The sequence below is a fragment of the Ustilago hordei genome (assembly GCF_900519145.1).
Source record: "Ustilago hordei strain Uho2 genome assembly, contig: UHO2_contig_08, whole genome shotgun sequence".
In the NCBI taxonomy this organism is placed as follows: domain Eukaryota; kingdom Fungi; phylum Basidiomycota; class Ustilaginomycetes; order Ustilaginales; family Ustilaginaceae; genus Ustilago; species Ustilago hordei.
The window spans coordinates 17,416-33,192 of record NW_024545262.1 but is presented as its reverse complement, the minus strand read 5'-3'; the positions used below and the strand labels follow the sequence as shown (position 1 = coordinate 33,192).

Below are 15,777 nucleotides of genomic sequence, written 5' to 3'. Positions count from 1 at the left end.
CCTGAATGAAGAATCTGTGAGCTTGTACAAGTCAGGGCGCTTTGTCCTCTTGCCTACGCTTGTCGACGCCCCAACCACCTCTCATTGTCTAACAGTTGAAGTTATGCAAGGCACCGCTTTGTCCGGACTACGGTCTAGCTCCTTTCGCACAGGTGTATGGTAGGTGCAATACTTAAGATTCATCATGAACTAGAGCTACTAGATCGTGCGTATATATACCTTTGTTTGATCCATGAGAATGTTTATCATCACCCTTCGAGCTGTGTGTATCACGAGGTGCCTCGGCGTTGTCTTGCTTGTGCTTCAGGGTCCTCTTTCATAAACGTCTCCTGATTGGTCACCACACAATCTACCATTGGGCCTGCTGTTCTTTCATTGATGAGGATTGGGATAAAGGATTAGAACTTGCAGCACGACTTTTCATCCGCTACCTGCTCGTTGTTCGAGATGATCAAGGTCGACTTGTTCACAGCTTGCGAACTTGTGGGGATGTCAAGAATGGGGCAAGTCTCCCAGAAATCGGCGGGTTTGAGCGACATCATGAGCGTTTCAACGGGCATGACAGGAAAGTCTTCGACACGTGGGTTGTGTGTTAAGCCAAAGACAGCCCAGACAACAATGCCTTGGTTAACTGTGTTCTGCTTGGCTTGACTGTAAGTAGCGACACCGCCTTGCTTGCCGTTGGACTGGTTGGTGTACTTGCCTGCAGCCCAGAGCTCATCGTCACGGTACTTGGTCACCCAAACATGGTGACGAGCAAACTCGGCGCGAGCATAGGCAACGGATTTGGGGTGAGCCAGCAGAAGCTGTGTCGCTGGCAAGTGCAGCTTGTACCCGACAGGCTTCTGCGAGATGGTGTTGAGCTTGTTGGGGTTGGTGATCTTGAAAGTTCTGTTCTTCATAGGGTCCAAGTTGGCACCACCTTCATGATGGATGACCGTCTTGTGCACCAGGTAGCCCGTGCCGTATGGATTGCTAAGCCTGTCCTCCTCCGTCTCAAAGGGCATAGGAAGACTGTCCTCGTAGTGAACTGTGTTGCCGTCACCATCGATGCGGGGATCGACACGGACGCAGAAGATGTGCTGGTGGTTGGTTCCAAGAACACCGCGAGAGACAATGTTGCCGTAAGGCGAGGTCTTGCCAGCATCGATGGGAGAGACCGAGAGGACACCAGTGGCGCGAGTTTCGAAGGAGATGGCGCCAGTCTGGTCAAAGTGCCAGAGGAAGATGTACTCGTAGTTGTCAACAGTGATGATGGTCTGGAGCACGAGGACACGGCGACGAACAACGTAAGGGTTGGCTGTGCGGTAGTTGGTGTGTTTCATTCCGATGCCGTCATCGACCTCGTGCATGCAGACGATGTTCTGTTGCTGAAGGAGCTCTCCGTTGGGCAAAGCAAGGTGACCGTCAAAGTAGTGGATGGCACCAAGACAGTCGCATCCAAGAGCGAGACTGTTGGCAGTGAAGCCACAGGATGCGTCGCCGACATCGAAAGCCTGCTTGCGGTGAAGCGGCGGTCGAGGATCACCGTAGGGCACTGTCATCTCGGACATGGACAGCCTGTGGAAAAGAGACCTGCCATTGAATCTGAGATCGTGCAGTGTCAGACCCTCGCGCGCGGACCAAGAGATGCGGAACTTCCATCCTTGCCACTCGACACTTTTGCCGTTGACAGTGAAGGAAGCACCTTGTGGCTGCTGAAGGATGAGAGGCTTGAGACCTGCTCGTGGCTGGAAGTTGTTCTGGAGGTGTGGCATGTATTCGCGCTCCTCCATGTTGCTCTTGGCCCAACCTTGCTTCCAAGTGTGGATCATGCCGTCTGCAGAATCGCCAGTGTAGCACCAGTCGACACGTGCGATTTTGCCAGTGATGACATCGACGACGGGAACGAATGGGAGCGGCCAGGAGTAGTGAAAGTTGTCTCCATCGTGGGCATTGCGAGGCGACTTGAGGTACATGAGGAACTGCATCAAGTAGGGCTGATCTTCAAACGAGTCGGCGCCGTAGATCCATGGGTCGGAAGCGATGGGAGTGTCTGCATCAAGACCAAGTTGCTCAAGAGCCTGCTTGACCAAAGGATCCTTGAGGAGCTCTCGTTCAAACTCTTGGAGCTGGCAGATATCGAGGTTGGTGCGGTGGTTGCCGGGGACGATGTTGTGAGATTCGAGCTTCTGTGAAGCAAGATCGATGATAGCCTCGTGAATCCTGGCCGTCTTAGGTTCAATGTATAGAGCCTCGACCTTGCGCGGGAGAGGCGCAGGACTTCTACCTGCATGGAAAGCGTCTAGCCAAGGAAGAAGCACGGCCTTGCGAGGCTCTTGGCGCTGTACAGCCTTGAACCAGGGCTGGAAGCCATCGTCTCTGTGATAATCGCGGATGAGCTCTACGGCCAGCTTGTTTTCGGCAGGTGTGATGTCGTCGAGGGGATGCAAGTGAGCGCTCGAGGCTGCTGGCTTGACCGAGGATGCAGGAGCGACATTGGAGGTGTGGACCACGTCGATTGCGGTAGGGGCCATGATGTCGATGTCGAGGTAGAGGGAGCCAGGAGGTTGGAGGGATAGGCGACTGAAGGGAAGCAAGGACTTGGCGCTCACACCCTGCTGGGTTTAAGTAGAGCTACCAATGCGGAGAGAAGGAGAGAATAGGGTGCCTGTGATGCTCAGGAGGCGTATCGCTTCGACAACCTTGTCTGCCGCTGTGTGGTTGGTGACAGAAACGTCTTCTATCGACTGTCCCTGATTGCCGCACGGCAACCGAATGGGCTCAGACGGCCGAAATGGTCGTCTGTGAGTCAGAAGCACGGATGATCGGAAGACAAAAAGACAAGCTTAGCATTCTCTGGCAAAGAGACAAGTGTGATAGGGCGAAGCTTTGGTCGAGATTGCCGTTTCAGATGGCCTAAGGCTTTCCGTGTGGGGCGAGGACAAGGGGGAAAGAAGGCAAGCTTATCGTGCTGTTCTAAGCGGTGAGAAGAAACACCCAACAGAATCAGCGGCGCTATCTGATTGGCTCGCTTAGTTTGACAGCTCAATGGACCAATCGGAAGTCGTCGTTTCCACATTCATAGCCTTTGCCGTGTGCCATCCTATCCTCATGCCATTCTATCCCCCTCATCTCGTTCTGCCCGCATGTTTGTACTGCCGGTTGCAGTATCGCACTGCCTTATCCTTCGTTTGTCAACTGATACTAACCAATCCAAGGCACTCAGTCTCGAAGCAAACCTCGTTAGCCTGCACAATCAGCCAGCCAGACCCTTGTCCCAAGGTAACAACGACCTGCCCATTATCGCTATCACCCCGTGCAATGCTTTGTGCACAGATCCTGAGACGATGGTCAACCTCGAGGTGGCCTTGAAGACTCAGCTGGTCGCTTTTCGGGTCCCGTGTGAACAACTCGAGCCAAAGTCAAGTGCTCCGTTTGGTTGAGACCTGTCAAATGGTTGACACCCTCTTATCAATGTCTCACGCCAAACAGCCGCCTAGCTGGTAACAAGGCCGCCTCGTTGTCATGTCCACCAATATCGCAAGCCCTTTCCCACGGTATATATAAGGTACCCATGCCATTAGTTGCACAGACCATCCTCTTCCAGTCGCATCGACCCGTATCGAATCCCTGGCTGTCGATCAGGAATCAACTATCCCTCGCAAATCGAGCAAGCCCACTCCCCAAGTGATCAAGCTCGCTCTTTGTCACTGTTCTTTCGCAATGAACGACAAGCTCAAAACCATGTCGCCCAAAGATGCTAACTCCAAAGCACAGATCACCATCTCGGAATTCGATCATCAAGCACCCGTCAACTACGTCAGTGATGGAAGCCAGGAGCAAGCACGCCAGTATGCCGACCGAGAGTCAGGTCTGGGTAACAAGTTGAGTACGCTCGGCGCCATCGCTTTGGGATACACTTCGCTCTCCTCTTGGATCGCCTACTCAGCCAGTGCTGCCACTGCATTGGCAAGCGGCGGCGCCAACGTACTTGTATGGGGCATGATCATCGTCGGTATTTGCAACATGGCTGCTGCTGTCACCATCGCAGAGCCAGCATCGCAATTCCCCAACGCATCTGGTCAAGCAGCTTGGGTGTATCGCTTGCATGGTCGATTCCTCTCCTATCTCACCTCCTGGACAGTGCTTCTCGGCTATGTCTTGCTCAGTGTTGCCGCACAGCTGATCACAACCACCATCCTGCTGGCCATGATCAATCTCACCTTCCCGGACTATGTGATCGAGACATGGCACGTATCGGTGAGCATCATCGTCACAGCTGCATTTGCTTTCCTCGTAGCCGGCATTGCATCCAAGCTGGTCTCGCGCCTCAACGTTTTTGCTTTCACCTGGTCCCTGGTGGGCTTCTTTGTGGTCGCCTTGACGCTGTTGATCCAGTCACGAGGCAACTATAATACCCTCCAGTTTGCGCTGGTCGACATCACCAACGTTTCCGGATGGGGTAACAACTTTATCCCTTGGGTCCTCGGTCTTTCGCAAGCAGCCCTTTCCACCACTGCATTGGACGTGCCGACGCACTTCTCCGAGGAGATGGCCAACCCTTCAAAGCAGGTGCCCATTGCCATCTTTGGTGCACTTGCAACCAGCATCGTCATCACACTGGCTTATGCCTTCCTACTTGTCTTCACCTTGCCTGGCCTTCAAGACATCATCACTACTTCAACTGGATTCCCCTTTGCCGAGATCCTTCGCATCAAGACGACACGTTCGGGTGCCATTGTTCTTCTGCTGATCCCTCTGGTCTCATTCCTGATCACTTCGGCCGATGTGGCAATGGCAGCGAGTCGATGCATCTATGGCTTCTCCCGACAGCGAGGCTTCCCCTTTTCGAGCTTCTTTGGCAAGGTCAACAAGAAGTTCGACTCGCCACTTGCAGCTGGACTGCTTGTTTTCTTCTGCCAGAGCTGCATCGGATGCATCTATATTGGCAACACTGCTGCATTCACTGCAATCATCTCAGTGCCTACCTTGTTATTGGCAGTCTCCTATTCGATCGTTGCCTTTGTCTGTCTCGGAGCTCGTCGCCGAGGCGGCAGTGAAAGACGCCCGGGCGGTAGCATGGGCAAGGTGATCCATGACGGTATGGCTTCGGATGCGTCTGAGGGCGACAGTGCTTGGGACCCGCCTTACAAGATGCCCAAGTGGTTCACCATCTCGGCCAATATCCTCACCATCGTCTTTACTGTCTTGCTGTGTCTCTTCCTCTCACTGCCACCCGTCTGGCCTGTGACGAGCGCCAACATGAACTATACTTCAGCAATCCTGATAGGAAGCTTTCTCATTCCCGCGCTTTGCTGGATCCGGTATGGCAAAGTCTATCAGGGTCCTCTTGTACACTAAGCATCTTGTGGAATCTCAGTAACTGCGTCCACCATGTCCGGTCTGGTGTTCAAGCCTGTTCCGAGATCTAGATCGGGCTATCACATAGTCGAAATGAGATCTGCGCCAGCTACAGACAGGCATCCGAGTGACAGATCGGGCGATAGCCCCGACGTGGTGTCATCCAAGTCGAATTTGTTGAGGAAAGCACAATCAGGGCGGTCAAGCAAGCGGCGAAATCGTTAGCCTTCAGTGAGAGCTAAGTACAAAGGAATATCATGAGTATATATATGCCTCTACTGTCGATCGATGTGTGTGTATGTAGATGAGGTGGCAGGTATGAGGGTGTACCGTTGTCGGATGAGATAGGCGTTGGTGGATGATGTTGAGCGTTGGTGGGAGTTGACGGGTGGCGACGCCGAGTGAAGTTTGCGGTCGTGTTAGAGCATGAACAGGCGGTCATGTGATTTCACTTTTTATTGAGCTCGACTAGCGCTGCCTCTTTGTCTGTGAGTTGCATTCGCCCTAACAGTCTCTCTTTTAGCAACTTGCACGTGACTCACTTGGATTCCAAATCATGCGCGCGCACGCACGGACCATTCTCTGTCTGCCGTGTTCCTTGTTCCTCGTTGCCACCTCGGAAAAGAAAGATATATATATATATGCCAAGGGAGTCAGCAAATCTTGCTTCGCCTCCACCCCCACATCAGCCACACTTTTACGCCACACCTCTTTCTCTCTCTTGCCGATATCCACAAACGTTCTTCCGAGTATCTCGGGTAGCGATCTTCTCACCTCGTCGTCGTCTACCTAACCGTCCAACAACTCTTCGCACACTCTCTTCTTCCATAAACAGCGCACGCGTTCATCAGCTACCACAATGGGAGCAGAGTGCCCAGTTGCTCACGCCGGCAACATCGACCGCAAGCGTGTCCCCGCTGCCGGCTTCGGTACCAAGAACAGCGATTGGTGGCCTAACGAGCTCAGGCTCAACATCCTTCGCCAGCACCAGGCCAACTCGGATCCTTTCCGCGCCCATTTCGATTACGCTGCCGCCTTCAACAGCCTCGACTATGACGCCCTCAAGAAGGATCTCCACAACTTGATGACCGACTCCCAGGACTGGTGGCCAGCCGACTATGGCCACTACGGCGGTTTCTTCATCCGTCTCGCATGGCACGCCGCCGGCACCTATCGTGTTCAGGACGGCCGTGGCGGTGGAGGTGAGGGTCAGCAGCGATTCGCTCCTCTCAACTCCTGGCCAGACAACGGTAACCTCGACAAGGGACGTCGTCTCTTGTGGCCCCTCAAGCAGAAGTACGGTAACAAGATCTCTTGGGCCGACCTCTTGCTTCTCTCCGGCAACGTTGCGCTCGAGTCGATGGGATTCAAGACTTTCGGTTTCGCCGGTGGTCGCGCAGACACCTGGGAGGCCGACGAGTCCACTTACTGGGGTGGCGAGACCACCTGGCTCGGCAACGATGTTCGTTACGAGCAGAGCAACCCCAAGGACCTCAAGAACCGTAACCTTGACGGTGCCCTTGCTGCCTCGCACATGGGTCTCATCTACGTCAACCCTGAGGGTCCCAACGGCCTGCCTGACCCGGCCGCCGCTGCCAACGACATCCGAACCACGTTCGGCCGTATGGCGATGAACGATTACGAGACCGTTGCTCTTATCGCTGGTGGTCACACTTTCGGTAAGACCCACGGTGCTGGTGACCCTGGCCTTGTCGGTCCCGAGCCCAACGCTGCTCCTATCGAGGCTCAGGGTCTCGGATGGGCTAGCAAGTACAAGTCTGGTAAGGGCCCTCACGCCATCACTTCGGGCACCGAGGTCATTTGGACCAGCAAGCCTACCGAGTGGACCAACCTCTATCTCGAGTACCTCTTCAAGTTCGACTGGGAGCTCACCAAGTCGCCCGCTGGTGCCAACCAGTGGGTTGCCAAGGACTCAGATGCCATCATCCCCGAACCCTTCGACCCTACCAAGAAGCGCCGCCCAACCATGCTGACCACGGATCTGTCGCTTCGCTATGACCCCGAGTACGAGAAGATCTCGCGTCACTTTCTCAACAACTTTGACGAGTTTGCTGATGCCTTTGCTCGTGCTTGGTTCAAGCTTCTTCACCGTGACATGGGTCCTCGTTCTCGATGGCTCGGTCCCGAGATCCCCAAGGAGACGCTTATCTGGGAGGACCCCGTTCCGCCTGTCAAGCACGCTCTCGTTGACAACCGCGACCTTGCTGGTTTGAAGCAGGCCATTCTTGCCGCCGGTGTCGAGCCCACCAAGTTGCTCAACGTTGCTTGGTCTTCGGCTGCCAGCTACCGTGACTCGGACAAGCGTGGTGGCGCCAATGGTGCCCGCGTCCGTCTTGCTCCCTTGAAGGACTGGGAGGTCAACAACCCTGCTGAGGTTGCTGAGGTTATCAAAGCCCTCGAGGGTGTTCAGCAGCACTTCAACTCTTCCAGCCAGGGTGGCAAGCAGATCTCGATCGCCGACCTTATCGTCCTTGGCGGTAACGCCGCTCTCGAGAAAGCTTCCGGTCTTGCGGTCCCCTTCACTCCTGGCCGCACCGATGCCTTGCAGGAGGAGACCGAGAGCGAGACTTTCCAGTGGCTCCGACCTACCGCCGATGGTTTCCGCAACTACGGCCAATCGAGCGAGCATGTTCGGGCTGAGCAGTACCTTGTTGACAAGGCCAACCTGCTGACCCTAACCCCACCCGAGCTCACCGTCCTCATCGGTGGTCTCCGTGCTCTCGGCATGAACTGGGACGGCTCGTCGCACGGTGTCCTCACTCACCGACGTGGTCAGCTCACCAACGACTTTTTTGTCAACTTGCTCGACATGAGCACCGAGTGGAAGGTCGCCGACGGTGGCAAAGCCGAGCTCTTCGACGGTGTTGATCGCAAGTCGGGTCAGAACAAGTGGACCGCTACCCGAGCTGATCTCATCTTTGGTGCACAGGCCGAGCTTCGTGCTCTTGCTGAGCACTACGCTCAGCCTGACAACGGCGAGAAGTTTGCCAAGGACTTTGTTGCCGCTTGGAACAAGGTGATGAACTTGGACCGTTTCGACGTCAAGACGAACAAGATTGGCCTTGCCAAGTTCTAAGGTATTGCAGACGTTTAGTTTCTGTATTTATCGCTCTCTTTGATTTTATGGAATGTTATTGTTTAGTTTTTGATCTTTCATCGTGGATGTGTCTTGACTTATCCCGCAGATGTCCTGTCGTCTACGTGGTGTCTTGTCGTGGGAGGTGGCGACTCGAACCGGTGCCTACTTGAGGCTTAGCCCCTTTCACATGGACGCCACAGAAGAGAAGAGGCAACGATGAGGTGACGCTCAGCTTGACAGGCTTTTTCCATCGTAGCATCCCTTGGAGTTGCAATGCTTGAAGTAAGTAGATACATAGCATAGCATCCGAGAAAGCTCAGCAAGCTTATTCTGCTAGCATCATGAAGCGTAAGCAGCATGCACTTGAGGCTCGATCTGAGCCAGTTTGAGTTAGGAGTTAGGGTTAGGCCTAACCGGTCTTGTCTGCAATGTACACCACAGCACCGGGTACAGCCATAGGCTGTGAAAGGTCGGCAGTGGCGGCGTCGAGCACCTTCTCTACTGTCTCTTGCATCGACATGTTGGTTTGGTCAGCTTTCTGTATGGTGGAGGATGAAGCTTGTGCGGAGGACTGTGTGTTAGGAAGCTGCAAGGGTTCTTTGTGTTTGCACGGCCATTGAGGTGATCGAGCTCAAAGTTGTCACTTATATTGACCAGCCAGTCAGGAAGCCGCGGGGAAGCTTGGTTTGTCGGCACCCAACGGACGGCAGGAGCTATGTGATACAGTCTCGAGCGCATACCGAACAGAATCTCGAACAAGGGCCGCTTGTCTCGACATTGTTGAAGCAAGCAAGGCGCTACATTGGCGCACAGAAGCTAAGCTCGGCTAGGACGGAGAAAGGAGGGAGCTTGGGAGATGTGCTTAACAAAGCTCAGACTCAAACGCACAGTTCATGGCAGCTGTACCATCGGGGCCGTCCTTGGCGGCTCTGAGCACTTGCATTCAGGTCACCAGACTCGTTCTGTCTAGCCGTCCAGCAGTGATGAGAGGGCTTAATTCGAACAAGACCGCATGAGCAAAAGGTTAGTGTGGACAGCAGACACAGCAAACGCTCGGATCTCGACTGAGACAAGAGCGAGATGAGTGTCCCACCCAACAGCATTCGGGTTAGGCTTAGAAGCAGAGAATCGAGCTCGCTCAGAACCACTGGGAGTGCTTCTTGATGACATGCTCTGCAGCTGGCCGCCGAATAAAGTTGGACGATGAACATCACATACTGTTCAAGGGCGTGCGACAAATAGCGTTGACCACAAGTATCGATTGCGATCATGTATTATGGCTATGTATACAAGATAATGACGAGTCTATATATATATATATATATATATATATGTCCTAGCGTTGGATGTATACCTATATGATAGCAAGACGACAAGCGGGGAAACGGTCAAGCTGTCGTCCATGTGAGATCGGAGTACAAGTCACATGCTTTCATTCATATTCTCACCGGCGAGCTCTCATTTCACCGCTGCACGTGACATGGCTTCACACTCGCCTCGCAAACCCGCTGTCCCTAAATCTAACATCCAACACCGCTTCTCTATCGCCACCTGTCACCTCCTTTCCGACTGAGCCTTCTGAAAAGCTCAAGTATATATATATATATAAATATATATGCCAAGATGGAGCGAGTTTCATCCTTACCGCCTTCGCATCTGCAACTAATGTCGCTTGAGCCAGTCACGTCAAGGTAGATGCTGTCGTGGCCTCTTTCCTGGGAACCCAAGATGCCACCAGCCTTGGTTCGACAGCCGAGAGCCAAACTGAAATGCAGCTCTCACCTCCTGACTCTCAGAACGACCTACTTTGCCCTTGCAAAGCAGTCATAAAGCGGCGCCGATAACTTGCTCCGACCTGCAGAACGCCATCTTCTCCGGCACATCGGCTTCACATCCATCTAACAGCACATCTACCGACGGTCGAATTCCAAGATGAACTGGGCTCTTTCATTCGGGAGCATCTCTCCGACTCTTGCATACCCAGTGTTCCGACGAGGCTCTTCGAAGGAATAAATACCACCGCAAGCTTGCAGATATCGACATGCCCGTATTCCCATCTCTCTCGCACCCTCTCACTCTACAAGTTAGATACTCTGGTCACTCAGTCAGACTCTCTAACCATGAAGTTGCCACTTCATCCAGCCAGCCTCGTGCTCTCGCTTTTTTGCCAGAAGGCATTGGCGCCTATTGTTCCAAAATCTGCTCTCACTGCTACCGCTGCTTTCTTGGAGAGCACAGAGCAGGCGCCAAGCCTGGCTGATCTTATCAACCGTCTTCCTCAAGCTTCTGCTCCTCCTGGTCCCTCGGCCAACCCGAGCAATCTCATTCCGCCTTTGGACCGCGAGCTGCACCAACTTTCTGTCCCTCATCAGGCATGGTATGCTCAAGCCTCTTCTTCAACCCATCCTGTTCAAGACATTCTTCGTGGTGAAGCTGGTCCTTTGTCAAGTCCTTTCAATCCCCTTCCGTCTTCCAATCACGAGCTACGTCGACTCCCTCTCCCTCACCAGCCGGGCTACCTTCATGCCTCCTCCTCACTCGATTACGCACCAGAGACGTCCATGTTTGTGCCAGTGCGCAATCCTCCCGTACAGTTTCCCGTTGGTCATGGCGCCTTCCAGCAATGGCGACACTACCACCCCTCGATTCAGCAAGGTCTCTGGCCTCACGACACTCGTAGTCGGTGGTCCGCACAACTCTGGTCCGGTTCTCCGCCTTTCAACTTTGCACCTGTGCAGCACCCGCCGCCTCCTATTACTCGCCCTTTGGACCTACCTCCTCATCAGAACCAGCCCTCAGAACAATCAACTCCCTCGCTCAGCCGCTCGAATCGCCCGAGCATGGAAGAAGCAAGCAGCAAAGCCTCCTTACCTGGCTCTTCGTCTACAGGCACTGTCAAGCTACCTCAGCCAAAGCAAGATTCCAAGAGGCTTTCCCAAGCTGCTTCCACGTCGCGCACCATCCAACCAGCAGCTCTCGCCTTGCAAGACATCGATCCACTGGCAGCATCCGGTAAGCATGTTTCCTTCGTCTACCAAGAGGATCCCTTGACCGCGGCAATGGTCGCGCAAATGAAGCAAGACCTCGGTTTTGCCGAGCCAAGTAAAGCCAGAGGTGCGCGAAATCTGGGCGTTGCTAGCCTTCAAGACTTTATTCAGAGCATGAACTACTTTCTCAAAGGAGATCGTTTGTTCAAAGAACTCGTCTTCTTCGAACGACGTTTCCTCGTCACCGTCGGTGGCAACATCGGAAGGCTCTCGCGAACTCTAAAAAGCCAAGGCCTTTACGTCTTCGAACTGAAGACCGACGGCGAGCAAGTCTTTATGATTTGCCGTGGCTCGTATACATTCGATCCCAAATACTGGAAGTTCGTCGAGACTGCAACTAGCTTTGCTACCAAAAGGGCCTTCATCTTCCACACCGTCGCAAGCACACCAACAGAAACTGGCATCATTACCATCCAGTCTACCGATGCCAGGAATTTTGCTGAACGTCGCGACCCGATGCACTGGTTGACACCACATGACCACCAACAGGAGAGCAGTTCTCCTTCGACAGTCTCTTTTTCCAACATTATCTATGATCCCGATCCTAATCTCCTGCCGAACCTCAAGTTCTTCTTTGAAAATGCTATGGGAGGCCGCACGAGAAACGCTTGGAGGCCGCAAGTGGTCATTCCTGAGGAGAGGCAGACGTTCACCGCCGAAATGAGGCGCTCCTTGAGGTTGCGCTCCATACTCCGTGCTTTCCAACTCCAGGGAAAGACGTATTGCATCACATTCCATCGAACGATTGGCATCGTTGAACCCGTGTCGAAGCCCTTTGTCGTCGTGTGGGAGCGGGAACAACGGGAAGACAGGGCAGTGTTGAAGGCCGTGGCGATCTTGCCCATGAGCAAACACACTTACGATAACCTTGTCAGGCAGGCCGTGCTTAAGGGACATCACATCGAGTTAGGCGCTGGATCTAGTTCCATCATTCACAGCAGAAATGCACATGTGGTCGACGTTGATGATTGAACTGGCAGCCCCGCATCATTTTCGTCCAACATCAGCAGCCTCTAAATGTTCATCCAACCTTCTTGCGCTGTGTCAGTAGGTCGACGTGATGTGTACCTTTGCTTCCATCTTGACTTGACACTCGCCACTGCCCAATCGGCTTGACGTGGCACTTTACGCCTATTGCAAAATACTTTTTTCCTTTCGATGAAACTGATATTCCTTGTGGATCGACAAGTGAGGATATGCACTCAAAGCACCGAAATCCGTCAGAAAATCAGAGGTTGCCTCCATCGCCGTTGCCGACAGATGTCGCCAATCTCGGCGGCTTGATCGTACCTCTCCTGGCTGCTTACCATCGCAGAGGTGGGCATCGAGCCTGCTGTGTCTTTCGAATTGGTACGACGAGCTTGCTCTTCATAAAGGTCTCGCCGGCCCCAGATGGCTTTGAGCAGATGACGACAGAGAAACACACATTGAACCTCGTCGAATCTTTCCCACAGCAATAGCGATCTTCGACATCCTTGCCGTCGCTCAGATCGTGATTGCGCGAAGCCATCGTAGGCTTCGGAGCCCAGTGTCAGCTGTGAGCCGAGTGCCAGCTTGACTGGGTCGCCTTTTCCGATCTGATGCCGTTCTTGCTGATTCGCAACAGCAATTATGAGCTCAGTGGAAGGATCCAAAGCACCAAAGATCTCGGAGGCGCACTGGAAGTAGGCCCAGATGAGAGCTCCGTCTGGTGCTCGGATCCACCAGTGTCCTCGAGTTTCCATTGCCTGCGCGAGTTGCTGGTCTGCAGGCACAGAACTAGACCAGCCCGAAGTTGAGCCAATGTGACTGAGACGTGCTTTGCGATTCGTGTCAGTTTGACTGACGTCCAAGTTGACAGCGCTTCCGCTTGGACGTTGCTGTTTGCGCTCCAAAAAGCGTGTGACCTTGTCGATCTCGAACCAAACTGCGTCTGTCGACTTGAGTAGCACTTTCGAGAAGTAGACTAGCGAAGCAGACTGAAGACACTCAAAGATGAGGTACCGCAACTCAGCAGCAATGCTGTCGTCCTGTGCAAGTGGCAGAGGTCGTGCCAATCGTATCTGCGTCTCCACGCTGTCAATTTGTTGCTGCAATTCCAAGGAAACATGCCCTTCAAGTGCATGTGAGAGCGTACCCGACGGCATCACAATCGGCGGTGACGTAGGAAGCGTAGGCTGGTAAGCTAAGACTTCCGCATCCGTGCTGGTTCGTGTTGTCCGTTCGACAGCTTCGAGTAGATCGAGCGGCCAGCCGACAACGCACTGTGTCAAGCATTCGACTGGATCCTGGCTCTTGCCGTCGACTTCTTCCCAACGATAGACGTGTTGAAAGATGTCAAGTACATCGCCTTGCTCGCTAGCAGGACCCATGGTTCGTGACATGGTCTCCCACCAAAGAAGGATGCGGACGAAGAATCGGAAAGCAGATCCAGGTCCTTGGTCCATCTCTTCGAGCCAAGGAGCGGAGCTCGTATCCTCTGACGCGCAAGACAACACTCGACGAACGATAGCAATTGCTACAGCTGTGTAGGCGCGTGAGCTGGTGGCAAATCCACGGTTGAACTGCTCGATGTGCGCGATAAGGATAGTTCCCGCGAGCGCCTCGAGGGTTCGGTGTGGAGTGTTGACATCTTTCGCCGCAGCTTGTATGGATTCGGGCGTGTCCAAGGGTCCAACCAAGCCATCCCATTCGGTCTTGCAGCGGGAGAAGTGCGCATGCGCCAAGCCCTTCTTACGGTGATCTTGTGAAAGGCTCAAATGCGTCAGGCCAAGACAGCCAATCAGGTCGAGTATGATGGGCGATTCCGAGGCAAGTTGAGCAAAAAAATCCTCCAGACGTTTGTGTCGGCTGAAAGCAGGTGAAAGCATCGTGCTGTTGTGTTGAAGAAGAATGATACCGACTCGAGCTGGACTTTCGTTGCGCAAAGAGTTCGAATGCGACGTTGTAGATCTGCTTCAGAGATCCGTTTTAGGGAGGACAAGCCAGTTCGAGGCAGTGTTGAGCTTGAGGATGAGTAGATTTCGCTGATGTCTCGTTCCGAGTTTGCGGGAGATGCAGTCAAGATGGACAGCCAATCTTCGTTCAACCAAGGTGGCGAGTCAGATCCCGAAGATGCGTGAGTCGTCGCCACTGCAGCATTTGCTAGCGTGGACAGACCTTGCTCGTCAGCGGACCGCGAGCTGTTCGAGGAAGAAATATCGTGATGGCTCGATGGAAGCCTCATCGAGGCTGATGTGGGTTCGGGATGTTGGACCTGCTTATGTTGCATGGTGGTGTACTTGGTCGAAGCTTTCTGAAATGTTGCCACCACCGTCGAAGGAGCGGGTTGAGGCATGTCATTTCCGATTGAGGCGCAAAGCAAGTCGATCCAGTCATCTAAATGTTGCGGTGAAGTGGCAGAGTAGTCGGCGAAAGCTTCTCCGTTTGCTGTGGTGGTGGCCTGAAGTGATAGAGAGTGAGGATCATACGACTCCTGAACGTTACGAAGAAAGGGGGAGGAATAGCTCTGCGAAAGAGCTTGCTTTTTAGACGATGACGAGGATGGGTTCAATGACGAATGATGCTGTTCCCGTTGTGGTGCTTGTTGTTCCCCGTAGCCTTCACAAGTTTGTCCGTCCTCAAGGCAACGGCGACAGCGAGGTCTGGCTTCGTCGCACTTGACCTTGCGTGCACGGCAGGTGCTGCATCCATAGCGACTGCGTGTGAATCTCCGTTTGTGAGCGGCAGGTGCGTCTTTCTTTGCAGATGACAAGCTCGAGTTCGAGCTTTCCAAAGGCCGCGACGGCTTTGCAGCTAGGGTTGGAGCTTTCGCGGATGGAGCTGCGAGCGCAAAGCAGATTCCCTGATCTTGCTGACGAGAAGAGGCAGAATGATTCGTCTTCCCTGATCTCTCATGCTGCGAGACTAGCAGAGATTTCGGTAAAGTTGAGGAGTCAATCCTTTGTCGTTTCGGCGAGCGAGGTGACTGACGTTCTGGTGGCATCTCGACATGGCAAGAGCGTCTCGAGGCCCTTTGTCCCCCTGTCATGGCGGCATATCATCGACGGATGAGTTGAAGTCATCAATTGGATGTAGCGTGATGATGGACTTGATGATGGTTTGTGTCACAGGCTTATGAACATATGCCAAACTCGAGGCGCTTAAGTGAAAGCATGTGAGTTCCTTTTCGATCTCACACACTTTGTCAACTTCACTCATTCAGATATATATCAGATAGGCCCAAACCGACTGCCACAATAGGCGTCGGCATGCTGGTTAACAAATAGCTGGCATAGTTTCCCTGTAGTAACCTAGTTCATGTACAGT

General features: G+C 53.5%; 6 protein-coding genes across 6 annotated transcripts; 3 read left to right on the top strand and 3 right to left on the bottom strand.

Moving 5' to 3' along the window:
• Positions 1 to 398: 398 nt before the first annotated feature.
• Positions 399 to 2,516, bottom strand: UHO2_04141 (uncharacterized protein; the record flags this gene model as incomplete). The annotated part of the gene is made up of 1 exon (XM_041555814.1): positions 399 to 2,516. One exon carries the CDS (start codon positions 2,514 to 2,516, stop codon positions 399 to 401), a length of 2,118 nt encoding a protein of 705 aa, XP_041411748.1.
• Positions 2,517 to 3,705: 1,189 nt separating this feature from the next.
• Positions 3,706 to 5,343, top strand: UHO2_04140 (uncharacterized protein; the record flags this gene model as incomplete). The annotated part of the gene is made up of 1 exon (XM_041555813.1): positions 3,706 to 5,343. One exon carries the CDS (start codon positions 3,706 to 3,708, stop codon positions 5,341 to 5,343), a length of 1,638 nt encoding a protein of 545 aa, XP_041411747.1.
• An 859-nt stretch (positions 5,344 to 6,202) lies between these two features.
• UHO2_04139 (putative catalase 2) lies at positions 6,203 to 8,440 on the top strand (the record flags this gene model as incomplete). Its single annotated transcript, XM_041555812.1, has 1 exon — positions 6,203 to 8,440. One exon carries the CDS (start codon positions 6,203 to 6,205, stop codon positions 8,438 to 8,440), a length of 2,238 nt encoding a protein of 745 aa, XP_041411746.1.
• A 412-nt stretch (positions 8,441 to 8,852) lies between these two features.
• Positions 8,853 to 8,963, bottom strand: UHO2_04138 (uncharacterized protein; the record flags this gene model as incomplete). Its single annotated transcript, XM_041555811.1, has 1 exon — positions 8,853 to 8,963. One exon carries the CDS (start codon positions 8,961 to 8,963, stop codon positions 8,853 to 8,855), a length of 111 nt encoding a protein of 36 aa, XP_041411745.1.
• Positions 8,964 to 10,563: 1,600 nt separating this feature from the next.
• On the top strand, positions 10,564 to 12,462 carry UHO2_04137 (uncharacterized protein; the record flags this gene model as incomplete). The annotated part of the gene is made up of 1 exon (XM_041555810.1): positions 10,564 to 12,462. The coding sequence occupies one exon, from the start codon at positions 10,564 to 10,566 to the stop codon at positions 12,460 to 12,462; it is 1,899 nt and encodes a 632-aa protein (XP_041411744.1).
• Positions 12,463 to 12,710: 248 nt separating this feature from the next.
• UHO2_04136 (uncharacterized protein) lies at positions 12,711 to 14,339 on the bottom strand (the record flags this gene model as incomplete). The annotated part of the gene is made up of 1 exon (XM_041555809.1): positions 12,711 to 14,339. One exon carries the CDS (start codon positions 14,337 to 14,339, stop codon positions 12,711 to 12,713), a length of 1,629 nt encoding a protein of 542 aa, XP_041411743.1.
• Between the last annotated feature and the right edge of the window lie 1,438 nt (positions 14,340 to 15,777).